The sequence below is a fragment of the Gobius niger genome (genome assembly GCF_951799975.1).
Source record: "Gobius niger genome assembly, chromosome: 11".
Classification (NCBI taxonomy): Eukaryota; Metazoa; Chordata; class Actinopteri; order Gobiiformes; family Gobiidae; genus Gobius; species Gobius niger.
The window spans coordinates 27,739,343-27,765,438 of NC_136862.1; the positions used below are offsets into that span (position 1 = coordinate 27,739,343).

At 43.1% G+C, this 26,096-nt stretch overlaps 1 protein-coding gene across 1 annotated transcript; it reads left to right on the plus strand.

The window, feature by feature from the left end:
* Positions 1-358: 358 nt before the first annotated feature.
* On the plus strand, positions 359-25,850 carry LOC306970102 (rho GTPase-activating protein 7). Its single transcript, XM_079565945.1, has 17 exons — positions 359-463; positions 6,113-6,184; positions 6,278-6,359; positions 8,847-8,910; positions 10,548-10,987; positions 11,213-11,411; positions 12,327-12,635; positions 13,520-13,794; positions 14,939-15,160; positions 17,911-18,070; positions 20,283-20,481; positions 21,988-22,198; positions 22,374-22,485; positions 22,570-22,791; positions 24,360-24,589; positions 25,486-25,650; positions 25,728-25,850. Exons 1-17 carry the CDS (start codon positions 451-453, stop codon positions 25,837-25,839), a joined length of 3,087 nt encoding a protein of 1,028 aa, XP_079422071.1. The 5' UTR covers positions 359-450; the 3' UTR covers positions 25,840-25,850.
* The last annotated feature ends 246 nt before the right edge of the window (positions 25,851-26,096 follow it).

Consider the following 26,096-nt stretch of genomic DNA (forward strand, 5'->3'; position numbering starts at 1 on the left):
TTTTGTCCCTAGTGTTGGCCATTTTAGTCATTGATGTTGGTAATCTACAGTGTAAGTTTCTCAAATTGATTAACGTCTCGTGAACACAATCTTTCAACACTGGCTTTCGTTTTTCAGACCAGTAATCATCAAGCTTGTGTTATTTGGCGTTTGTTAAGTTTCCTCAGTAGTTTTCTGACCTCTCCTTCCCAAAGAGCCTCCCGAAGCTCGGCCGTAAGTGTTTCCTTTGGTTATTTTTGCTCCTCGCTGCGTTTAAATACTTGGAGCAGAGGAAGAGGCGTGGCCCCCGAGGCGGAAACGCAACAATAACTTTTTTTCCCCCGTCACAAACACTACTGACCCCCCCCCAACCCACTCGCTCAAAGTTTCAGCATCGAACGGACTTCAGTGTGGGACATCCACTTTGGATTACCATGGACAGTTGTTACATTTTCTCCTAAACTGCTGAGCATGCTGATCAAAAGTGAGTACAGAACATTTTGTAAAAGATATATGGCGTTTTTTTAAATTATTTCTCAAAATGTTGACACCAAGTACTGCTTCATAAGTACCACTTGGCCTAAATGAAGATCAAATCAGGACTACCCTGGATGTAAAAAGATTTTAAGATAGACCTAAATTGGAGTAAATTAAGTCTAAACAAGGTGGAAATCATGTGTATATATAAATTAAAACAAAATCTGGTTAGAAATGGACTAAACTGGTGCAAACCAGGACTTAACCTGAACAAAATCTATTCCCTTATACATGCGTTTCCAAGTTCCGGCCGCCATTTTGAATTCCGAAGTAGAATTTAGCAGTACTACAACATGTAACAATAGCTCTACTCGGATGAAAATGAAAGACAATTTATTGACAGTGGCATTTTTATGTACTTGTAATCATTGCTCAAGTAGATAACAGTTAAAACACGGCCACAGAGACGCACGTTTATGTGATTTAACCAGCAAATGTGGCACAGACGTAGCAGCGCTGTCTGTCGAGCTACAGCAGGATTTAGTGAAGATCTGCTTCATTCAGACTAAATTAAACCATTAAAGAGGAAACAGAAAAGCTTTCTCTGGGATTTTTACAGTTTGTCATTAACAGAGTCTCAGTCTGAGTCAGTGTTTAAGTTGCTTAAGATGTTAGCATGCTACTGGCTAGCATTTAGCTCAAACTGCAATAAACTGTCAGCTCAGATCCGAGAGGTCGGAGCTGAGCTGTTGAAGCTAAATGCTAACCGGTAGCATGCTAACGTCTTGAGCAGCTTAAACACTGACTCATTGGTTATATCACATAAACGTGCGTCTCTGGGGCCGGGTTTTAACTGTTATCTTCTTCAACAATGATTACGAGTACATAAAAATGCCACTGTCAATCAGTTGTCTTCCATTTATATCCTTAGTAGAGATACTGTTACATGTTGTAGTACTGTTCTACTTCGCTATTCAAAGTGGCTGCCATAACAACAAAAGTCACTTGACTGAAAGGCATGTATAAAGCCTGGCCTTAAACAAACATAAAGATACAAGTATGCAAAGCAGAGATGAACCAGAGCCAAACCAGACTAAACCATAGGTAAGAAGTTAAGTTATTAATCTCTGTAGAGAAATTAGTTCTCTGCATTTGACCCATCCTCAATGTCGCTGGGCGACCTGTAGGAGCAGTGAGCTGCCAGCATGGGCTGGTGCTCAGGGATCCATCTCCATGATGTGGAGCGAGGAACATGCAAACTCCACACAGAAAGGCCCCGTCCAGGTGGGAATCGAACCTGGAGCCCTCAAGCTGTGAGGCAAGAGCGCTAACCACTGCGCCACCGCGATTTGAATATGGTTAAAAATGGAGGAAGCCAGCAGAAGTCCAAAAAGCCAACAGGGTAAAATTGAGGTGGTGGACAGCTAAAAATTCTATGACGGTACTAATAACTGTCAAAATGCTGATATTTAACTTGATTTATGGCTAATTTCTCTGTAATTACGGGATCCATGGACATGAAACAAAGAACTGGAAAAAGTTAAATGTTTTACCCTCATAAAGGAGTCCGAATACAGGGACAATATTCACAAACATTTCCTTGATGTTGGCCAGTTGAACGGACGTTTAACCAAAAGATGAACATTGCAGGTTTGCGGATCCATTTACTGTTCAATAATAACCAGGTTCAACATTCATAGAGTCTCAGTCTCTAACATGGAGTTTGCCCTCCATCTTAGGACATAGACAAATTCCATTAAACATAAATTGGAGGCGATATGGGCACGGCATCCCTGACTTTGTAATGCTCTGCTGTCATATTGTTTGGCCCTATAAGATCTATGCTGTTCAAGTGCCTATAGAGTCTCCTCTGGCGTGTGTCTGTGGCTGATGAGAATTGACAACGCCGCTCCTGATGGCTTTCATTAAGACACTGATTGGCTAATTAGGCTAACGAGCTAATCACTCTGCGGCTAACGAGTTTTGATGCGAGAGGACAGAGGTGCAGAGAGCTCACGGCGTTTCAAAACCTGGAGGAGGTGTACGTTGAAAGAATAAACTTGTCGGATTGAACCACAGTTTAGCATTGTTTTGCTATAGCATTTTTCAACACCTGTGCACGGGTATGTGTCCCTACCTGCTCTACACAACCACTTTACTTTTTGTGAATAAGAGAACCACAGAAATCGTAGAAATGCTTTTAGCGATCAGTGCCTGTTCTTACAAATGTGCACATTTTGTTCAGAATCAGAATAGTATTTATTTCCATTATTTGAGAACAGGTTCACAACCTAGGAATTTTTCTCGGTACAATTGTGCAACATATAGCATAGAATTTAGCTTACAAATAAGCTATAAAAACTATAAGGCTATAAGGGCATGTAAGGGCATGTATAAAGAAGATTAAAAAAAAAAAACATGTAAAATATGATAGAGATGACAACAATTTGACATCGAACAACAGCGATGTATTAAGAGGATTTTGTTTGATGGCTAATGCTAATGGCTATAGGAAAAATAAACTGAGCAGGCTAACAGACTGAAAAGTCTGTTAGCCTAGCAAGTTGGCTAGTCCAGTTAGCCAGTTGGACTAGCCAACTGGCTAACTGTCCGCATATGTTAGGATTGAACACCAGTTCTGTTTCCTTTTATGAAGAGAACTAGATGACGTTGCCATAGTAATCGATTGGAACTAATGCAGCGGTCCAGAAAACTAGTAACTGGTAAATTACCCAAAAAATCAAACAAACACTTGTCTTTATTGTGAGCAAGTCACCTCCCCTCAGACCTGACTGTGAATGTCCTGAGAGCGGGTACGTCTCCAGCTCGTCTCCATGGAGATGTGCGCTTAAAGGTGCATTATGTAACTTTTTATGTGGAAAAAATGTCACCGGGATGGAAACTAAAACCGCCATGCTAACCACTCATACAGCCGCTGGGTCACTGAAAGGTCAAATACTCAGAAATATCAACTTCATTCCCATTAAAAGTTACATATATATGTTAGCATTATATGGGCTGTGATAGCATTAGCCGTGTTGTTTGCATGTATTTATTCAGCTCTGGGGACCATACTGTAATGGTTCTACTCAAGACTGTACTTGTGATTTTCTATTAATTGACTTCGATCATTTGACTTTTGTATATGTCCCTGATCTAAAACAATTGTTTTACCAGACTGATGGGAAAATATATTAATTTAAAGGCACACCGTGTAGAATTTTACTTATAAATATATTTGAAATACTAGCATTTATTTTATGATAGATCATTTCATCATTGGAAAAAGACCTCATAAATGTACAAGCAAACATGTGTTTTTGCCCTGAGCGGCTCAGCTCTCCTCAGACGTGACTGTAACTTCATCGGAAGTGGGTGCGTCTCCAACTCGTCTCCATGGAGATGTGACTAAAGTCAGTAGAATTTGAGATTAAAATATGTTAGGTCCTCATCCAAATCCATTCTTTGATTATTCCCTGCAGTAATAGGATTTCTCTGTGTCGAGCTGGTCAGTAGGAGCATGTTTTGCACTGATGGCAACAGTACAGTCCAAAATGTTACGCAGTGTCCCTTTAAAGTCATCATTTTTACAGTTTGGTCTGAAATAAATGTATAAATTCTTGAAGGACGTGTCCATAACGTTTGACGCAAAGCTACTGTTATTCTTATAAAACAGAGGCTAGTGCAGTGTCTTTGCGGTTAATAATTACATGAATTTTCATACTTCACTGAAATTATGGTCTGGCAAACACAGATGCACTTCCCTGTTTAGGACACAAACGATCACGGTGTAATTTCTGACCCTCTTTTCAAATTTATTTCGGTTACAATTTGGCTAATCGCAAGATGGCCGCCACATTTGCCACGGCAACGGCTGGAATGTCCAATCTACGGTTTTATTATAGCTCTGTGATTCATTTGTGTAAATACACGGATGCATACAGGGTTGAAAGAGGAAACAAACTTGTCTTACCTCAACACAGGCTGCACAGTGGCAGAGTGGTTAGCTTGGCACTTTTGCCTCCTGATCCTATCGTCCACTTCCTGTTCCCACTCAGCGCTCGTCCTGATTGGCTGATTCTCTGAGATAAGGTTTTAATAAGGCCCGGCCTCAGAGACAGGAAGTGCGACAGGAAGCGCGACAGTGGCTTTGTTGGGGGGGCGAAGGATGCTGGGATACGTGCTCACTCCGACGTTCAATGAAAGAGTAGAAATGAAAGGGTTCCAAGGTTTTTTCTACGATAAACAAGAAATGAAAAGAAGTTGGACGTTGCAGGGATAACTCATGCTTATTGGGGTTCTATACTGATGTTGTACACAATTTACTCCACCGCAGCAGTAGAACCTCCGGCCTCCTCATCCTCGCCATCTCCTCATCTTCACCACCACCATTTTCCCCAAAACAAATAGCATTAAATCTCAAAACAATTCATACAGACAGACAGCAAAACACAATGTATTGATTGCAAAACAAAACAAGACCAGATGGAAAAAAGAATGTGCAGCGTTTTGAACAATATGTGGCAAAACTGGGTTGGGGGAGGGTTGGAGAGTTGCTGTTTGGGGGGGTTTGAAACAAGTGAAATTCTGTGGTTCAGAAACATAAGCAGACAGACAAGACAGCAGTGTTTATAAAGCTCCAACACCTGCTTTGCTGAAGCAGGTGTTGGAGTTTGTTAAAGCCTTATCTCAGTGGGGGAAAAAAGTACAATTCCAAGCCCAGATCAGGAAATTACAACTGGAAGGCTCACCAATCCTGCAATTTTGATGAAAGATGAAGCGATCGACGAAAGATCTCAAATGTTTCCGGCCTGAACAACTGGAACACTAAAACTCAGAGAAAACGTTTAAATCTATATAACATATTATAAACATTTTGGTGATGATGTCTCAGTATAACAAAGGAACAACAAAGTGTCACTGGGAGTAAGAGTAAAAACAGCAGAAATGCAAAATATTTGAAAATAATGGACTAAATCATTTGCTTTTGGTAAAGTAGCCCGAGATAATATCTTCATGACTTGCAAAAGCAGCTCAATCACTTGAAGTTGAACAATGAGTTTGAATATTTCGGTTCGGCTCTGAGAGATATGCCAAAGTGACAGAGCAAAACTATAATCCTCCGCTTAAGTATTCCCGAGGACCAGGATCCTGGCTGTAGATCTGAGAAGTGGCCCCTAGCGCCGCGCTATAGTTGGCCACTGCTCCTGACGGGATGCCCCGAGGCTCTGGTTGATGAACGAGTCAAACAAGGACAGAATTCCCCCACTCAGGGACAGCAAAATCTATAAAACCAAAACATTCTTACTAAATGAATAAAACCTCCCTCTCAGTGTTCCTTTCCCTCCTTTTATCTGTCGCTCCGTTAATTACAGCCAAATGAGTGACATTTACTTCGAGTTCTCTTTTCACCAACTGTTCCTCTGCTTCGACTGCCATTGAAACCCGTCGGAGCCTTCTTAATTAATTAGCCTCTTCCCTCTTTGAGCATGTTTTCAGTCTCGCAAATGCGGAGATAATGAACTTAGCCAACGCGCCGCTGATTAGATGCAAACACTTGTGTTCCCGGAGTGTATTTGTCATAAATAACCGCAGGAATACAGGTTTTCTCCGATAATATGCCACTAAATGTACCAAAATGTGACGCTGTTTGCAGAGATCGAAGCCAGGGAGGCCTGTGATTGGCTGAGAGCAGCGGGGTTTCCTCAGTACGTCCAGCTTTATCGAGGTATTACACACATGCACAGTATGAAATCAAGGCAACGGTAAATAGATACTGTATGTGGTTTGTGTAAATGAGGAATTGTTGGATTGATTGCAGATGGAAAGTTCCCCATTGACGTGGAGTGGGCAGAACAGGACCATGCTTTCCTGGACGAAGATGCTGTTGATTCGTTCTGCAGGTACAAATGCTCAAGATGGACTTTTCAGAGCTTTCTCCGCATTATAATGTTGTTCCTTCGTCGAAATGTAAGGCCATGCAGGTCTTCAGTCATCAAGGTGGTTATACAGTCTTTTAGTCTAACATATAAACGAAGCTGGACTCGCATTTAAACGAGAAACCGGCGTTTCACTGCACCATCCAGAAATAGCTGTGGGCGATGACTTCTGGAATGTCCCCAAACCTTGTCTCATGCGCGGCTCGATGTCGTGGCAACTGTTTGAAGTGCCGTGATGCCTGTCTCCGTTCATTACTGCATTGCCATTTGACTGGTCCCTTCTGTGGCCCTAACCAGGGAGCACTGTCCTTACTTCCTCCCAGTTTCCTCTCTGTAGCACTGCTCCCCTCCCCTCTCTGGAGCAACAAAAGGCAAAGTATGCACCAGTGCAACAAAACAAGTCAATGCAGCCCACTCTCAGAATAGTTTGGGTGTCCGACAGTAGCCTCCAAGTTCTCAACAGCCAGAATCGCCCAAAAAGGTGCAATACAAATAAGGCTCTTCTTCTTCTTCAAAATCCGTGGACATACGAGGCGCGACTGTGAGTGTTACTTGTTGCAGAGCCCATGTGCTCCTCCAATCATGCAGAACCTTCTCGCACGCACCCAACATCCTGCACACGAGTCCCAGTGTACAGTGCCTCTCGAAAGTATTCATACACCTTGAACTTTTGCACATTTTGTCATCTTTACAACCCCAAACATAAAGATTTTATTTTGATTTTTTTTACTGAACATTCACACACAAGTAACAGACAGCTGTGAAGTGAAAGCAAAATGATACATGATTCTGTTATTTTTCAAAAAATAGAAAAGTGAAAAGTGGGGTGTGCGTAAGTATTCAAACAGCATGCATGAATACTTTGTGGAACCCCCTTTTACTGCAATAACAGCAGAAAGTCTTTTGGGGTTTGACTACAAGATTTGCACATGCAGAGACTGACATTTTAGCCCATTCCTCTTTACAAAACAACTCAAGCTCTGTCACATTAGAAGGAGAGTGTTTGTGAACCGCAGTTTTCAGATCTTTCCACAAATTTTCAATAGGATTTAGGTCAGGACTTAGACTGGGCCATTCTAACACATTAATATGTTTTTATTGAACCATTCCATTGTAGATTTATCTTTGTGTTTAGGGTCATTGTCCTAATGAAGGTGAATCTCCGCCCCAGCCTCAGTTCTCTTGCTGACTCCAGCAGGTTTTCCTCCAAAATGTCCCTGTATTTGGCTCCATCCATCTTCACAACTATTCTTACAGTCTCCCCAGTCCCCGCTGAGGAAAAGCAGCCCCACAGCATGATGCTCCCCCCCGTATATTTGAACAGTTGCTCCGGGAGATTTTTAAATCTTGGGAACTTAACGCTGCTTTAAACTTCTACACAGCTTTATCCCTGACCTCTCTGGTGCTCCTTGGCCTTCATGATGTTGTTTAGTGACCAATACACTCCGACCACAGCTCTGAGGCCCTCACAGAACAGCTGTAATTATACTGAGAGCAGATTACACACAGGTGGCCTCTGTTTAACCGTTAGGCCAAGGTGTGAACATTCTTCAGTCATTAGGAATGTTATAAATGTTAAATTTAATGCACTCAGAAAAATGCTGTATGAATACTTATGCACGCCCCACTTTTCACTTTTCTATTTTTTGAAAAATAACAGAATCATGTATCATTTTGCTTTCCCTTCACAGTTGTCTGCTACTTGTGTGTGAACGTTCAGTAAAAAAAAAAAAAAAAAATCTTTCTGTTTAGGGTTGTAAACATGACAAAATGTGCAAAAGTTCAAGGTGTATGAATACTTTTGAGAGGCACTGGAACATTGAGGTTCGCTGAAAATGACACCGTTAGCCTCGCAGCGGCATGGTAAAGATCTATTATCTATTATTCTACTACAATGCCCACGACACTACAGATAAGCCTCCGGGCTTGCCTCTACACACGGGGGGAGTGCGGCTAATTGTCTCCCTATAGTGAGCACAGACTGTAAAATTAAGAATGGACTAAGGGCGTTCAGTGCATCTGAAGCTCGTTCATGCTAGCAATTTGACTGGGTTCTTGGAGCCAGCACAATTATTTAGAAGAGGGGGAAAAATAAATGTAGTAAAAGGATAAAATTAGGCCAATATTGTGAACACATGAAGGTACCGACTTACAGAAGACTTAAAAAGGAGCCAGGAAGTCCCGGAGCCAGCCACCATTTCCTTTACGGTTTCAGGAAGAAGTCAGCCACATTAAATCCATTCTTAATTTTACAGTCTATGATAGTGAGCCTTGCTTCTCGTGGTTACGCCATGCTGGCACCTGAACGCCGTGTGACAGCAGGGATGGGTGATCAGGAAGGGGGACGACCGTGGAAAACCGTGCTCTCAAGCTGGGCAGAGTTATCTTTTTCATCTGTTACTTCGAGTTCTAACTATCACTAACTGCTCCTCTGTTTTCTGGCTCATTTAGGAGATTAAAGACACTGAACAAAAGTGCAGAGCTGAGGCTGGAGCTGCGCAGAGCCAAACGGAGGGTGAGTGTCCCGGATTGAACACAGCAGGGGGCGCTGTACGGAGGCAGCCTCATTAACATCACTGCTGAGCTTTTACAGCAGCTAAGCACGACCATAAAACCGGATTAGACTGATTTAAACAAATGGTTCTTCTAAGGCTTATGGCTTTTATGACGCAATTTCCAACATAAAAGACAGATTGAAATTTCAAAGCTGCGGTAGAATTTATATGTGACATCATTTAAAGATCAGGCAAGAAAGTGCGAGAGAATCACCCTCGAGTACAATCATGTCAAGGGCTGCAGGAGATTTGGTGGGATGTGGGGGTGAGTGGGTTTTCACAGCCCCGTATCAGCATGGTAATCGGATAGAAATGGAACGTAGTGGCGTTATTCCTGAGCTCGATGCTTAATTCGACCGCTTGGAGCGAAGTTGTGCTTTAACAAAAAGCAGTTCAGCAGATCAGATCATTGTACATGCATTTCCAATGACATCACAAATTAGTTCATGGCACCATTTTGAGGATGGAAGTGGACATAAAGCCTAGGCTACTATAACTTTCAATATTGCTACTCAGGATGAAAATGTTGTGAAAGGTTCTGTAGCATGGCTTTAATTTGTAACATATTTTCAAAGGCTTATACTGTGGACATGATTAAGTATTCAATTATTGATAGTAAACCTTAGTTGGTGAGTGAGATTCGTGTTGCTTTCATTTCCATATAGGGCTGTTTCTTGTTTTGTCCGAGACATAAATATCTTAAAGGAAGTGCCGAGTCGATGTTTGTTCTGGAAAAGCCATTAGTTCATTGTGTTTCTGCGTCTGAGGAAATGATTCGGATCAGAAGCATCTGTTCAGGAGAGCGAGGCTTTGGACAGTATTAGCCTCCATTGTTTATGGGCAGAAGTATTCCCCGGTTTACACAATATTCATGTTATGAATCTGATTCTACGGGAAGTATATGCATTTATGAGTTTGCAATTTCTCTGTGTGGACCATCAGTAATTCAGGGTTGATAATGCAGACAAGAGCATGTATCCTATTTTTACATCTTATACCTATAGCTAACCTTTATCTAAAAGCATTTTTTATCACATTTTCAGTGTACCCAGCCACCTCTAGAGCCTTTTATAAAAATGTACTTTCAGAGAAGAGTTGCCTGTTTGTACGCAAGCCTCCACTATTTCCCACCTGGAGGAGACACCTCCAGGGCCTCAGTGCTGAGTGCAGCTCGGGCGACTGTTTACCCAGAAAAGGCAATGGGCCATGGCACAACTGGTGACACGCTGACAGCGCGTCTTTCTTCTTTGAGAGGAAGGAGCTCCTCATAAACCCCGTGTACTCCTCAATGTGCTTGAGAAAATATCATCGTTTATCTCTCCAAAACTTTGAGAATTTCTTGGGTTAGCCATGAGTTGTAGCCGCGCTTTTACAGCGTCATCCTCCACTCGTCACTCCTTCTTGCTCCCCTCAGATTATTGACCTGTGTGTAAAACTTCAGAAGTCAAGTTTTTACCTTGTTTTTATAGCATTATTTATGTAGAGAGCTACTCAGAATTTTACAGTTTTTTTTACAGTACAGAAATTGTATCCCTTTATGTAAAGCTTCATTGATTCAAACTCTAATCTCTGACCGAGCAAACTATGTATTTTTCAGGAAGTGGACAGTGAAGAGGAGGACCTCTGTGCCCTCAGCCCAAACTGGACTTACGACCGTTCGACCAAAAAGTGGCATCGCATTGAATCCAGTTCGAACTCTGCCACAAAGAAAGTCTTAACAAACAGTAACCATCAAAATGCTAACAGCACTTGCAGCTCGGACAGTGAGGGTCTGGACCACATCAGTGCTCAGGCCTGGGGCTCGCCCCAGTTCCCCCCCAGGAACAAGTCTCGATCCCTGGACTCCTCCTTCAGCGGCTGCCCCTCCACTGGGTCGTCCGGCGTGAGCTTGGATGGAGGCTTGGAGAGATCGTCGAGGAAAAGGGGCTCGAGTTTGCTGAGAAAGATCGATAAATTGAAACTCAGAAGAACTAGCGGAGGTTTGTCTGCGGAGAAGAGGCTCTGGAGTCTGGGGAGTTCTGTGGAAGAGGACGACAGGTGAGAGGTGTTATTTTTTTTAATCAGAGATGCTTAATATCTTTTATAAATCTCCATGTTCTATGGTTTGGTTGAGTCAAAGCAATGGGAAAATTGTCATGTCATTTTCACACATGTGCTAACCTCTAGACATTCTCCTGGTAATTTAAAAAAAAATGCATTGTTTCAACCCAAGTACAAAAGCATTGAACAATAAGTGGCAAAACCTATTTGTAACTTCCTCAGTCCACAGAGTCCAGCCAACAGCCCCGCCTCTTCCTGTCCGTCGTCCCCTCAGAGCACCAGTCAGTCAGAGATCAGCGGCCGCAGCCTCAGCCAATCAGAGAGCAGCAGCGTGGTGAGCACGCCCAGTCCAGTGACGCGTGTCCGAAGCAACAGTAAAAGGGGATTTAGCTCCGAAAACCTCAATGATCAAGTCATTGAGGTAAGTAGCCTAACTGCACTATATGATAACTGTGTGGGTAACTGTTGCACGTCTTAGGAATACACTGGCCTCCATGTTTCCATTTACTATTGTTATGCAGGTATGACTGTGTTGGAATTTTGTTTTTGGACTTTTATGACTGACAACCAGTATGTCATGTTAAGGTGAGACACTGCAGGTAAATAGAAAAATGTATACACATAGATAAATATAGAAATATCAGTAAGAAAAAAATAGATATATTGCAAGTTTTCTTTCAAATTTTAGGTGTAATGAATAGTGGACAACATTGAGGATTTTCTCTTTACCCATGAACACAAAAAATGCTGTTCTTAGACTTTAGTTCAGTTTTAAACACAACAAACCCGTCAGGAACAAGTACAAAAACTCAATTATTTGGGATTCAACACCTTCCTGTACAACTGATTTACTAATCAGGCCACAAGCCCGATTGGCAGCAGCATCTCCAAGTTTATCACTCTGAACGGATGGGTGCCACAGGGGTGTGTGCTCAGCCCGCTGCTATTCTACTTACTGCCACAGTAATGGGTGACAAAACACAGCACAACCATATTATCCATGTGTTGATGACACGACTGTAGTAGGCTTTACTACCACCAACAAGGCCAGCTACAGGAGCGAGGTCAACCTGCTGGTCAAGTGGTGCAGGGACAACAACCTCTTCCACAATGCCGCAGAGACCAAGGAGATTGTTGTGGACAGTCAGAAAGATTCTCTCTTCTCGTATTGTGAAGATTAGGGAATTTATTTTTGCCTAATCTAAAACAAATAAAAAGTGAATACCTGCAGTGTCCGATAGACTGACTTTCAACCACGCCATGAAGATCCCCCATCAAAAACAGCTCTGTTTATGGGGCTTATATAGCACCTGATTGTATCATCGTTTTCTTTCAGGGCCACCTAAACCAGCTGAACCTGTCCCTCCTCGCTCCGGTTGCTGAGAGCCCACTGGGACCAAACAAACCCAGGACTTTCTCCAGCCTAGGTGCAAGTCATCAGGACCAGACCGAGATCCTGGACTCGGTGAACTGGAGGACTAGCACTTTCCAGAGGAGACAGGGCGCCACCTCCCCGTCCGTTGCCAATCGGAGCACTCCGAGCTGTGGCGTCGCCGCTCCGGAGCCCCGCCTCAGTGTCTATGACAACGTGCAGGGGGATGGGGTGTCTGGGGATGGAGACAGCACAGGGACTGTGCATACGGAGGTGAGAGTGGAAAAATGCTGTCTTCCATGATTTTGCACAGTAACTATACGTACAGCACTAGTGGCTTCTTCAGGTTGTGTTCAGGGTCATCTGCAATTTTAGACTTGCTGGTACTTGGAAGATTAAACATATTATAAGGTGGTACTTGGTGAAAAGTTGTATCATGTCCACTTCAATAAGAACTTAAAGTAAATATAATAAAAGTTCTTGTCCCAGACTGTGGTGTCAAGGTGGGTGACGTGTCTTGCCTATTGTGGGCTAAATAAAGCAAACATACACATACATCTTTTCAATCATATCGTACAGAACTGAAAGGCTGTTGGACTGAAGCGTCCCCGGTGATGTACTTCTGGACACTTCAGATCAGTTACAGCTGCTGAAAATGACAGCACTGGTGGATAATGGATTCCTGCTGGCTCCAAGCTTGATTTTTCTTCAGTCTGTGACAGTTACTTTTTGTCTGTAAACTTGTTGAGAACGGAAGATTATTTGTATAGCTTGACTCACTTCTTGTGACCTTGTTGGCAATTGGTGACACATTTTTTGATAGTTGGTCCAGCTCCCTTATTTTTGACATTTCCAGAAAGTTGCATCCCGCTGACAGATGTCTTTTCCTTACCATTTTGTGTGAGAGAAAGAAACTGCCAAATAATTCTTCTCCTGATTCAGAGCGTGGATCTGCATTGGCCACACTTCCTCTCATTACACACTTCGCCAACACCAGGAACAGACTTTCAGTTTTACACAGTTTTGAGTTTGAGAGAAAAATAACAGTAAAAAAAAAAAAAAAAAAACAATTTCACTGTATGTTTCAGACGTTGACCCTTTTAATAACAAGCCACCTGTGTCATCCGTCCTCACGTTGTTTGTGGTTCCATCCGCAGGTCTTGGGTCTCCAGGACTCCGACGAGGTCTTCTCTGCCCTGGACCGAGTGTTGGAGCGGATCACTGACCTCCAAGAGCTGGTCTCCTCGTGGACCCTGGACCTGACAGATGACCAGGACTCTACCCAGGACTCGACCCAGGACTCGACCCAGGACTCTACGGTCCATGACCCACATTCTACAGACCTGAAGAAGTGTACGCACATAGACCACGATCCAACAGAGGAGCGGCAGAGCTCGGAAAGTAATCCACAAGTGACAGAGGAAAACAGCAGGTATGAAGCTGTGGAAATTTGTATATTGTGGCCAAACACATTATTCTTATTTTTCATCGATCAAATAAGTCTGAGGCAAACTGTTTATGGTGAAAACACAAATCCTTTGTTAACAAATGGATCGATCAATGTGGTTCATTCAAAAGTGCTTATGTCCCAATATTAAATACAGATTCACCTTTTGGCTTCAGACATTGGAAGATTGACAATTTAGTATTATTCATGTGCACCAAATGTCAATGGCCTTGGACACGCAGTATTTTATGAATATATAAAATAACTTGTTTGTCTATTACACAATCACATTCTCATATAAAGTTCAATCTTCAGTTTTATGTTTATGGGAACAAACCCAAGGATAAAGCCCTGCGAGGCAGACACATACAGTAACCATCAAAAGGTTGGAAACACTCTTTTTATGTATTGTTTTTTCTGTTATTTCAAGACTATTTACTTTGTAGATTCTCTTTGAAGGCATTGATTTATGAATGAACACAAATGGAATGTTATAAACAAAAAAGGTGAATGAATTCTTTAGCATAGCTTTTGTTTTAATGACTGCTTAGCACACTTTTGACATTTTGTCAGTGAGCTTCAAGATGAAGTAACCAGAAATGGTTTAGACTTCACACACTGTTGAAAACCATGTCAGGTGACGACACTATGAAGCTCATGGAGAAAAAGACAAGACAGGGTGGCATATGTTGTAACATTTTTTGAGTTATTTCACCCTCTTTTGTTTCCTACATAATCCCTACATGAATGCGTTCATTCATAGTTAATGTCTTCAATGAGAATCACACAATGTAAATATTGTTGAAAATAAAGAAAAGCCGATACATAAGTGTTTCCAGACTTGTGACGGGTATTGTGTGAACTATGCACGAGCAACACAAGTTCATTCATCAAACATGGATTTAATCCATTACCAAATAATACAACTGCTGAAACTCCTTTTTTATAATATTATGTTTTAATATCTTTTAAAAATATATTAATTGGTTATGAGACTGTTCTCTGATCGAAATAGTGTTTTATGCTTTGTGTTATTGTAAAGCAACTATTGTTTGTGCAGCACTTTGAAAACGACCTTCTTATTAAGTGGATTTGTCCCTCCATCTTCTGTTGATCTGTGTCCCCCCAGAGTGAGACGCTCCCTGTTCTGCTCTGCTCAGTCTGGCTCAGATGCAAGTTCTGGTCCAGAGGGTCTTCGGACTCAGCCCTGGTCCTTCGAGCCCGGCTCTGATCCGCAGGGACTGGAGGCTCTGTCCTGGTCTAAACTGGCCCTTCTGCAGAAACTGTCTCTGCTCAGACTCACCGCTCTGATGGACAAGTTCTCCCCGAGCAGCCGACAGCGGTGGAGCTGGTCAGTACTGTCTCCGTCTCCCCTAAACAAGACACACACAGGGAACGCTGTGTTAGTACAACATTTTATTGCCACAAATACAACAAATGTATTTATATTGTAATGTATTTATATTTAGGCGAGACTTGGCGGTTGAAAACATTGACTTGGTCAATATTAAGAGTTTTAGCAAGTTTTCTTAGATCTTAGTTTAATGAGTAACAAATAGACCAAACTCACCCTTTACAATGCTTCTTTGACATTTGAAAATTTACTGGGTTTCTGCATTGCATTAAAGCAGTACTAAGTAACTCATGCCCCTAGAGGCCATACGCGCCACTGCAGGTGTTGCAGCATGTTTAGCAGGTTTTTTTTACTCATTAATTGTCCGTGAGAGTAAATACCACCCTGACAGAAAAGACAAAGGGAGAGAGGGAGATTGTACATCCAATTACACAATGGCGATATTATTTTTTTCGCTCAAACGTGGCTGTAAATACTGTTTAAGTGGCGCTAGCCCGCAGTTAGCTTTGCCCGTTAGCCTGTTAGCTTCTTCTTCATGATTCCATCAGTGTATATTAGACACCAGGGGGAGATGAAAGAACCCCGATCATACCATAAACACTTGTATTACCCCCAGAGGGACTAAGAAAAGGCTTTATTAAGGTAAACAAGTCACCTAGTACTGCTTTAAATAAATTGTGGCAAAATTATGGCCTTAAATGTCATTAAAAAGCATTCAATTGGATTCAAAATGGCATAAAATCAAAATTTATTGGAAAATTATGACATTACTCAATGATTGTTACTGTACGTGTCATCGAAAATTAAAAAAAAAAACATTCAGTTGCAGTTTTGGCTGAAATTGACCAAATTTTTTACTCAAATGTTTGTAATATAGTATTTTGGTATTAAAATTGCATTAAATTTGACTTTCTTCTGCCCGTATGAACATAATATGAACATTTCCTACTCACACATTCCCAAAAAAATGGTCCCGTTCCCCTACACATACGCCTCTTGGAGCCTCTTCTCAAAGGCCGCTCCTGCAGTGCCGTTTTAAAAAAGGTAAACACCAGAAAATCCCATAATTCCTCAGTGCTCAGAGTAAACACAGAACTCCCATGATGCTTCAGTTCTCGGCGGTTGAACACTAGACCCCACACCGGGCCGACTCCCCTCCCCTCTCCATCTCCCCCTCCCCTCTCCATCTCTCAGCTGTAAGCCCGAGTTTGTTTCTGCTACTCAGTCAAACACCTGCATGCATTATTTATATGGCCGTGTTTTATGCAGGCGGCAGCAGAGATATTTACCCGGCGCTGCGGCTTCTGATGGCAGGTGTGGCGTTCAGGGACAGGCAGACGGCGCTGGGAAATGTGTACATTGCTTGCTTTACAGTCGTCTGGTGCATTTACAAATCACAATGACACGTACAGGGGAGTCGGCAGTATCCAAATTAAACAAAATGAGGATCGAAGGGAGAAGTTTTTTTCAATGGGTCAAATGGAGAGGCAGGGGCGGACTGGCCATAGATAGAGACGGCATCTCGTCATAGAAGGGGGCGTGGCCTCGCCAAGGGGGAAAATAGAATCTTTTGGGAAACACACTTTTTCACTCTTTTTAGCCATTTTCTGGTGGAACATGAACTTATTTATCACATACAAATAAAGTCAAGTGTAAATCGGGTCCATATGGATATTTTCTCACAGCAGATTGTTCAGTAGAAGTGAAAAAACGGCAGTTGTAGCAAGCGCTAGCTAACCGTTAGCATTAGCCCTATGCTAACATGTAGCATCATGTTAGCATTCTCCGTTTTTTTAATGTATTTATGGGCTGTTGAATACTTTGCTCCTCCCCATGTCTTTGTATCTTTATTTAGTCGAAAACTATATTCATAATTCAGCATTTGTTAAAGTAGTTTTTGAATAATTAGAGAAAGTTTAGATTTTTTCAAAATTGTTTTCCCCCTTAACTGTTTTCAAACATGACCATATATGGGCGATTCCGGAGATGCCGTCTGTATCTATATGTCCATTCTGGAAGAGCACAGAAGGGCCACTGGCTCTAGGGCCACCAGTCCCGCCTCAACCGAGCTTTACCCAAATCTGAAAGCTACAAAGAAAAGCATCAAAATAGCGAGAAAAAGAGGATGAAAAGTCAACAAAAACATGAGAAAAACACGGACAAAAAAACTACAAAAACGTGAGAAAAACACGGACAAAAAAAAAACTACAAACACGTGAGAAAAACACAACAAAAAATGATAGAAAAAAATAGTTAAAAAACAAAACAAAAATATGACAAAAATGTGGCGACGTGACGAAAAGTTTCCATCACTTTTGTTGGTCTTAGCTTTCAAATGAGGCGTTACATTGTTGATCTCCAGTCGAGAAGCTTTTAGATTTGGGTAAAGCCCGGTGTAAAAAAACATGAATCTAAAAGGAATTCCGTGGAGTATGGTGTGCCACAAGGTTCAGTTTTGGGACCGTTATTATTTATTATTTATATTAATGATTTTGCTTCTGTTTCTACGACCGCCTTTCCAGTTATTTTTGCTGATGATACCAGTCAAAAAAATCATAATAAATAGCCGAACTGGGGAAAATGCACTCGTTAATGTTAAGGCGGGTGGTGAGAGGTTAAAATATGTACTTGGGGAAGTGCATAATTCCGCTTATTTGGGTCAGGCTGGTCAGAGTCCAGGGCTGTTTGTCAGTCCCAGTCCGCCCCTGTGCAGAGGCGAAAAACAAAGGTGTGTGTTTGTGTTGCAGGACGGTCCCCAAACCCCAGAGGAAGCCCAAAGTGTCGGAGAACAAAGGCCGCAGGCTGTTCGGGGTCCCTCTGCTGGTGAACATGCAGCAGACCGGGGAGCCGCTGCCCCCTAGTGTCCTGAGGGCCATGGTGTACCTGCGGAACGAGTGCGTGGATCAGGTACGGCACTGGCACAAAACTCAACGTCGACAATTCAGAGGTATTCAACTGTAGTAACAGAAAGTATTTAAATGTGATGGACTTGAAAGGAAAGTTTTGACTGGTTGACCCATGTGGTACAGGGAGTGACCAGATCATAATGTATATAATGTTAGAAGGATTAGGCAGAACAATGTGGGACATTTTTTAAAGATAAATATATATACAGTGTCTAATATGTTTATACCACGGTCAGTGAGAATTCCAAGGCTAACAAGCGTGCATTATTTTCGTGTAACCGCACACGTAGTCCGGAAGATAAGAAGAAGAAGAAGAAGAAGATCTTTATTTATATAGCGCCTTTCACAGACATATAGTCACAAAGCGCTTTACATGAGACAGTTGTACATTCACTCCACACTCGGTGATGGTAAACTACATTTGTAGCTTCAGTTCCCCTGGGGGAGACTGTCAGAGGCGCTTTCGCGACTACACACGTCTGCGCCAACGGACCCTCTGACCACCACCATACATTCACTCACACACATCATTCATCCTGGCCTATTGAAAAAAATAAATCACTGGGATATCACTCCGCTGCGGGCATCGCCATAGCAACGTGTACCACAGCTGAATCAGATAAACGCTTAATTAGCTAACGTTAGGTAACAAGTTGTCTGACTCGACGAGTGACTTGTTGTTTTCGACATTTTGGCCAGAAAACAACTTTTGATAAATGTGAAGTAGAGGAGAGTAAGCAGCTAGGTTAGCCTACTGCTAATAAAATATGAGATTTCCATTTCTATTGAAAACGGTTAAGGCGCTATTCTCCACCGCAGCCGTTTCGATAAACAGTTGAGCTTCAGGTAGCTAGCTAGCTTCAGGTTAAACAGTGTAAAAGTGAATTAACTCCTGCCCAGGAGTGCCGCATACTCTGGTGTTTACTTCCAGTGCTGGGGTTAGTCCTGTTGTGTTGTGATTCTGGCGATACATTGTGTGTTTATGTTGTTTTGTTGAGCCAGAGGTGTGTTCGTGGTGTTCATGACTCCGCGTCGTGCATTATAACCGCCCAATGCACCGCTCCTCATTGTTTAATCCTTACATATACACTACTGTTCAAAAGTTTGGGGTCACTTCAAATTTTCTTATTTTTCCTTTTTCAATGAGGATAACATTTAAAGAGGGGGTATTATGCTTTTTTCAGTCACATAGCACCAGTCTATATCACACTACAATGATGACCAAACCTTCTGTTGGTCTGTAAATGCAGTAAATTAGAATAACTGCCTTGTATAAAATGTCTCTCTCAAAATGGCTGTAGTGAATGTCTTGAAATAGGCCTCTGTCTCTTTAAGAACCTCTGAGCCTTTCCGACACGCCCCCTCCACACGCTGTCTGTGGCATCAGTGGGGAGGGGGTTCTGCTGAGGAGCAGTGGTTGGTTACTCGGCTGGTGACGAAAGCTCGGAGGCGTCTCCAGGAGGTTGGGGCGTTCCTAGGAGGACTCAGGCAAACCTATCCCTAAAATGGCCGCCATCAGAGTTTTTACAGATTACTCAAAAATACGTGAATGTGCCAAGGCAACACTTCAGGCATGTTTTTAATGAGGGAATGACATAATAACATGATGTAAAGCTCGAAAAAAGTCGACTTTAATTAATCAGAAATACAGTATAAACATCATTAATATTGTGAATGCATATTCTAGCAGGAAACTGGTGATTTTTAATAGGATACCTAAGTGTGCAGAGGTGCATCGCTCCAGTGGTAAATGAGCCCATATGTTTTTAGTTTATTTTATCCTTTATTTACACTAATTAGTGACATTAAAGTGCATATGACAGGCTTTAATGCTATTTTTTTTTAATAGAAAATATCTGAAGTTATAGTCATAGTTTAATTTCAGTGAAGCGGCAATTTAATGAAGAAAAGTTGGAATTAAAAGTTAATTTTATTTACATTTTTAAGTCAGTGACACAGAATTCTCTGGAACTTTCCCTCTGAGTCACTTCTCTCTCATTGATATAACATGGCTGCATGGCAACAGGTCACTTTTTTTTCTTCTTCTTCCAGTCAAATTTGGCCCCAGTCTCTGAGCTCTTATGGAGTGGTCTGTGAAATAAGTTAAAGCACTTTTACTTGTGTACTAAGATGAAACATTCCCCCACGGGAGACACTAAAGTCTTTGCTAAAGGTACAACAAACAGTCTCTAACATTTTCTTTCATGCCACAGATGGGGGTGTTCCGGAAATCTGGGCTGAAGTCCAGGATCCAGGCTCTGAGGGACCAGCTGGAGTCTGGTCCGGAGCGGGTCTCGTTCTCGGGACTCAGCGCCTTCGACGTGGCGGACCTGATCAAGCAGTACCTCCGCGACCTGCCGGAGCCGCTGCTCAGCGCCAAACTCAACCGCACCGTCCTGAACATCTACCAGTGTAAGAACTCCTACATTTGGCCGTCATGGGTTTATTCAGTGTCACTAAGTGAGAGCGGGGGATGGGGAGCCTCTGACCTCTCAGCGGGACGTTTCTGAACAGTCTACTATGATACACTCGTAAATTCATTCGACTCTTCTCATGTTCTTCACTGTCAGTCTGAGCGGCTGCAGTGTGGGGGAGGAGGCTTAAGGTTCCTCTGCGTAAGAACAAACGCTACAAAATCACCTCTGTCCCAACATGAACTGAATGTGCAGACTGTAGAAGCCATAAAAATGCACTGCGAGTGGTTTGCTTCTCGTAATTTCCTTTTTTTTGTATTGTTTACTGTTTTTACTGACTCCCACTTCAAGTAAAAATGTCACTTTCGGTAGACCAATAAGAAAAAACTTGAAGAGTGGAGAGAAGTTTTGTTTGAGGATGAGCAGCAGAAACCTTCCCCCCACAAGATCCTGATAATTGGCAGACCATCACAGTCTATAGGCCTCTTTTATTTTAGTTTTCCTGTTTACCCAAACAGGGAGCATGTGTGTCATCATCACTTAGCGCTAAACTGAAGTCTGCAGACTCTCCACACCTGCAAAGTTACATCCTCTAAAAACATGGAATCTCCTGCAGATGACCAGGCTGCGGTCAATGATGGATCCAGTGCACTGTGCGCATTGTCAAATGCATAAGATCCAATCTTGATCAAAATCTGCCTCAAAGGCTTTCATTCCAAAAAAGTCCAAGCATAACGTAAGCCCAAAGACGAGTCTCAAATCAAATGTGCTGCTCTGTGTCTATGGAAACTGAAACTTAACAAGCACATGGCCAACACGCTGCTTTTCATTACTTCACACTATGTTTTTCTTCTCTATTTTATTTGTATTGTGATCCCAGGGGCATATATAATTGTTATTATAAAAAATAATGGGTTTTATACAGCACTTTTCTATACACTCAAAGACACTTTACAATGCTTTATTCAGTCACTCCATAGTCATTGATGATAAGCTACTATTGTAGCCACAGCTGCCCTGGGGCATACGGACTAAAGAGAGGCTGCCAATTTGTGCCATCAGCCCCTACCACCACCAACCCCTTGCCAGTTTTCCCCCCGTTCCCGAGGACCCCATGGATGCAGCAAATAGGCTCGGTGCATGGAGTGTTTCAAATCAACATGTGGGGCGACGGTGGCGCAGTTGGAAGAGCAGGTCATGGGTTTGAATCCCAGCTCCCGCAAATGCACACTGTCGTTGTGTCCTTGAGCAAGACACTTTACCCACCTTGCCTCCAGTACCTGTGTACATTGGTGTATGAATGAGAGTGAATGGGTTAAAAGTAGAAAAGCGCTATATAAGTGGAGTCCATTTACCATTTTCCCATGATGCTAAAACGTAAAATGTGGACAGTTGGTCGTCGTTACCCGACACTGACCAGGAAGTTAGCCAAAAACATTTCACGCACAGAGCTCGTAACAAACAACAGTTGGTGTCCCTTACGGTTTGCGCTTGCTGTCCTCAGACTTCCCTCAGGAGGTGCAGCTGGGCGCGGTGCAGGCGGCCATCTTGCTCCTCCCGGACGAGCGGCGCGAGGCCCTGCGGACGCTGCTCTACTTCCTGTGCGACATCGTGTCCAGCTCCGAGGAGAATCACATGACCCACACCAACATGGCCGTCTGCCTGGCTCCCTCGCTGTTCCACCTCAGCGCGGGGCGGGACAACCACAGGCGCAGGTGAGGGGGGGCGGGACAAATACTTCCAATGTGGTGTTAGTGATACTTCAGATAGCAGTGCCAATTCTTCAGATGGTGGTAGTCATACTTCAGTTTAGTGTTGGTTATACTTCAATCTAGTCGTCCACATTTAAAATTCATTACATGACATAAAAACAAATGTGTTGTTGTGTAGACCTGGCCGAAGGAAGTCCGGTCTTGGCCCAGATCAGAGGGACCTGAGGGAGAACCTGGCTGCCACTCAGGCTCTGGCCCACATGATCTCTGAGGCTCACGCGCTCTTCCAGGTACTATACTGACCTACGGCATGGGTAAAAAGAAAAAAAACTCCAAGAGAATCTGGCAAAAATCTTTAAACTTTGTTATTGCAGCTGCCAGTGTTTTGGCCCGGGCCCCCCTCCACCCGTCCTGATGCCGAAGATGGGGCGGGGTCAGACTCACCTGGTCACCATGGGGACAGCGCTGAGGGGGATGAGCTAAGCGAGTCTCTCCTGAAGCTTCGGCGAAACACAGAGTCACTGCTGAAGCTGAGCCAGGACCAGGAGTGGAGCGGCTTCACCACACCGGACGGACTACGGCTGGACTACTGCAAGGTCAGGACTCACCCAGGACCCGAGAGCAATACTGAGGTGGAGGGCAGGTCGGAGTCAAATGTTATAGATACAGATGGCGCCATTGGGAACGCCCACAAATGGTCAAGTCAAAACTACCAGAGAGGGGAAACAAAGGGGTGAAAGAGGACTCTATCACCAATTCCTCCACCAATACTTGAATGAAATGCTGAATTATAGATATTTTCTCTACCGAATAAAGATACAGAGACATGAAGAGGAGCAAAGTGTTCCAAAGGCGCAAATTTGTACATATAACAGGGAATACTAACCATAATGCCATAATTAAGTATGGACTGAACTCCTTCCTGAAGCCCTGAGGAAATGGGGCAGGCTCCAGAAGAACCAGGACTTAAACCAGGGCTTAACCAGGAACAAACCAGGACTAAACCAGAACTAAATAAGGACTAACCCAGGACTAAACCAGAACCAGGACATTAAGTCATTATTGAACACGCTTGTCAATCTTGTCTCCATATTTGTTTCTTAACACTCGCAACATCGTCCTCCATGTTTTTCCTTTCACTACTTATTGTCCTATTCTAAATAATGGAAGTAGCGCCAAAAAACAGCCAAATTGCTAGCAATATTTTCCCATTAGTCTGGTTGAACATGATGTAAGATCAGGAAAAGATAGAAAAGTCAAATGGTCGAGTTCTTAAAGGAATAGGCCACCGTTTTTACATACTGAGATATGTTCTTACCTTAGCTTTGACGAGTTCTTTAGGACCCGTCTGGTCTTCACCCGTGCCTTCAGTAAACACAGCGCAGACGGCGTTAGCATTTAGCCTCTCCCTCTCTCCTCTATAGCTCCAAAACTGGTCAAGATAGAAGCTACCAAGCTCTTCCACGTTTTCCCTATTTAAATATGGTTACGTGAAGTGTTCCACTACAAAGTATAATTACACAAAATTAAACAATGTGGGTTTTCTAAGCGGATAAAAGGGGGAACTATATTGTAAGGCGTAATAATATCAGGAGTAGTTTGGCATCCGCACAGTAAAGTGAAGATTACTGCGCAGTAAAGTGAAGATTACTGCGCGGATTTCGAACTACTCCTGGTATTATTATGCCTTACAATATAGTTCCCCCTTTTATCCGCTTAGAAAACCCACATTGTTTAATTTTGTGTAATTATACTTTGTAGTGGAACACTTCACGTAACCATATTTGGTAGCTTCTATCTTGACCTGTTTTGGAGCTATAGAGGAGAGGGGGAGAGGCTAAATGCTAACGCCGTCTGTGCTGTGTTTACGTGACTGAAGGCACGGGTGAAGATCAGACAGGTCCTAAAGAACTCGTCAAAGCTAAGGTAAGAACATATCTCAGTATGTAAAAACGGTGGCCTATTCCTTTAAGGATGGACTGTAAAAATATGGCCACCAAAGCTTCCAATTATCACTCTATCTAAAGATTTAGGGCTGAACTCGCAATCAAAAATAAAACTACGTCTTCAGTGGCTACATTAACCAAATCGTAAAGACTGCAGTTATTTGGCGAGTACAATAATCTCTGTTTTGTTGTGTATAAAACATCTCTGTCCTGTGTAGTCCTCAGACCTCAGCCCTCTGCCCGTTTGGAGAGCCAGTCTGGAGCTGGACGCCCCGCCCCCTGCGGTCCTGCAGAGGCTGCTTTCTGAGCGCGCGCTGTTCGACCCACGGCTGCGGATGGAGTCCAGGCCCCGCCCCCTCAGTCCGGACTCAGACCTGGTCCAGTACCAGATGTGGAGCCAGGGCCACGAGCTGCGGTCGATACCCCCCGCGGTCTACAGCCTACACAGGTGAAGAAAAACACACTCCTCCCACGGTCTACGGCCTGCATAGGTTCGACAGATACAGTGCTTCAGGCAGGGCGAGGTTCATTCGTAAACTGAAGAGCACAAATCGAACACAAAGTAATTCTGTGTTGCTTTATTTTTAACCATCTTATAGCTTTTTTGCCCTGATACCTAGGACTGGGTACCGTTATGTGGGAGCTACTGTATTCTCAAAGTCTAGAGACTCGAGGTCCCTTAATGAATTTAAAAGATCCCTCCTGATTGGACATGGCATGGACCGGTTCACAGGAAAGCTCGTCTCTCATTGGTCAAAGTGATGGCACCAGGGATTCTGATTAGTTGGCAAAATCAGCAAAGAGAGGGATTCATTTTCACCATTACTCGTTACGTGAAATTACAGGCCCAGGCGGTCAATTATACGCAATCTATTACATTTGACTACAGACTATCACTTTAAATAAATGATAAATTATATATTACATGGAATAAATTAACGTGGTTCTGTACTTCTGTATTAGCAAAAGCTGAACAGTACCCACTGTGTTTAGTTTGTACATGAAAAAGATTTGCACATACCACTTTTCCCCCTTTTCTGTTGACTTGTCTGAATCTGGAAGTACTGACTTTCTCCGAAACCTGGTAGGTAAAGAGACAAGTAATTTCCCTTTGCACTGTGTGAGCCGATATATTGACGCCCTTACTACATTTCCTAACTACTAAGTACTGGAAGTAGCTGTCATTATTTGTTATTTATGCAGCCAAGAATGCAAAGGTTAAAGGCTGGCTTATACTCCAGCAAATCACTGAGCTGGTGGCAATGCTGTTCCACTGTTTAAGTGCTTTTTTCTTCAGGACAAGGATAAAGTCTATTTAACCTTTTGTCCTCCGACTTAACACAGATGGTGGCAGTCGGATCCAGGCTCTGGGCCGCTGTTCGTCTCCACTGTGTCCATCCCTCAACAGGACGTTCCAGAGACGGCCCACGTCCACTGCTGTCTGTACCTACTGGAGCCCAGAGGGGACAAAAAGACCAGACTCACCCACCTCTGCAGCACCGAGTACAGGTAAGGTGTCCGACATTCGCTTCAAAAGTCTGTGGGAAAAGGGTTGTACTAATGTTTTTATCGCGTCTCTCCTTTAGGGGGCGCTCTTTGGAGTGGCATGTTAAAGTGAGCGGACATCTTTTGGCCAATGAGCTGCTGTCGATCCGAGACTCGTTTAAAAAGGAAAACGAGAAGCTGCGGATCTGCTAGAAGACAAGGCTCCCGTTTCAGCGTTTCCCCGCGCTCTCTGCGACTGCCAATCTTGTAAATACTCGTCCCTGTGTTTTTCGCTTAAAAGACGACTTCCTGATGTGTTGCCGACTCAAATAAAATGAGGGGAAAAAAAACCTTGCCGTCTGTTTTTCCGTAAGACTTGCCAAAAGATGGATCTTGCTTGCGGAGATTATGAAGATCAGAAAACTGGCATCGCGTTGTGTTCACTTCCTACTCCTAATTTGAAATGACGG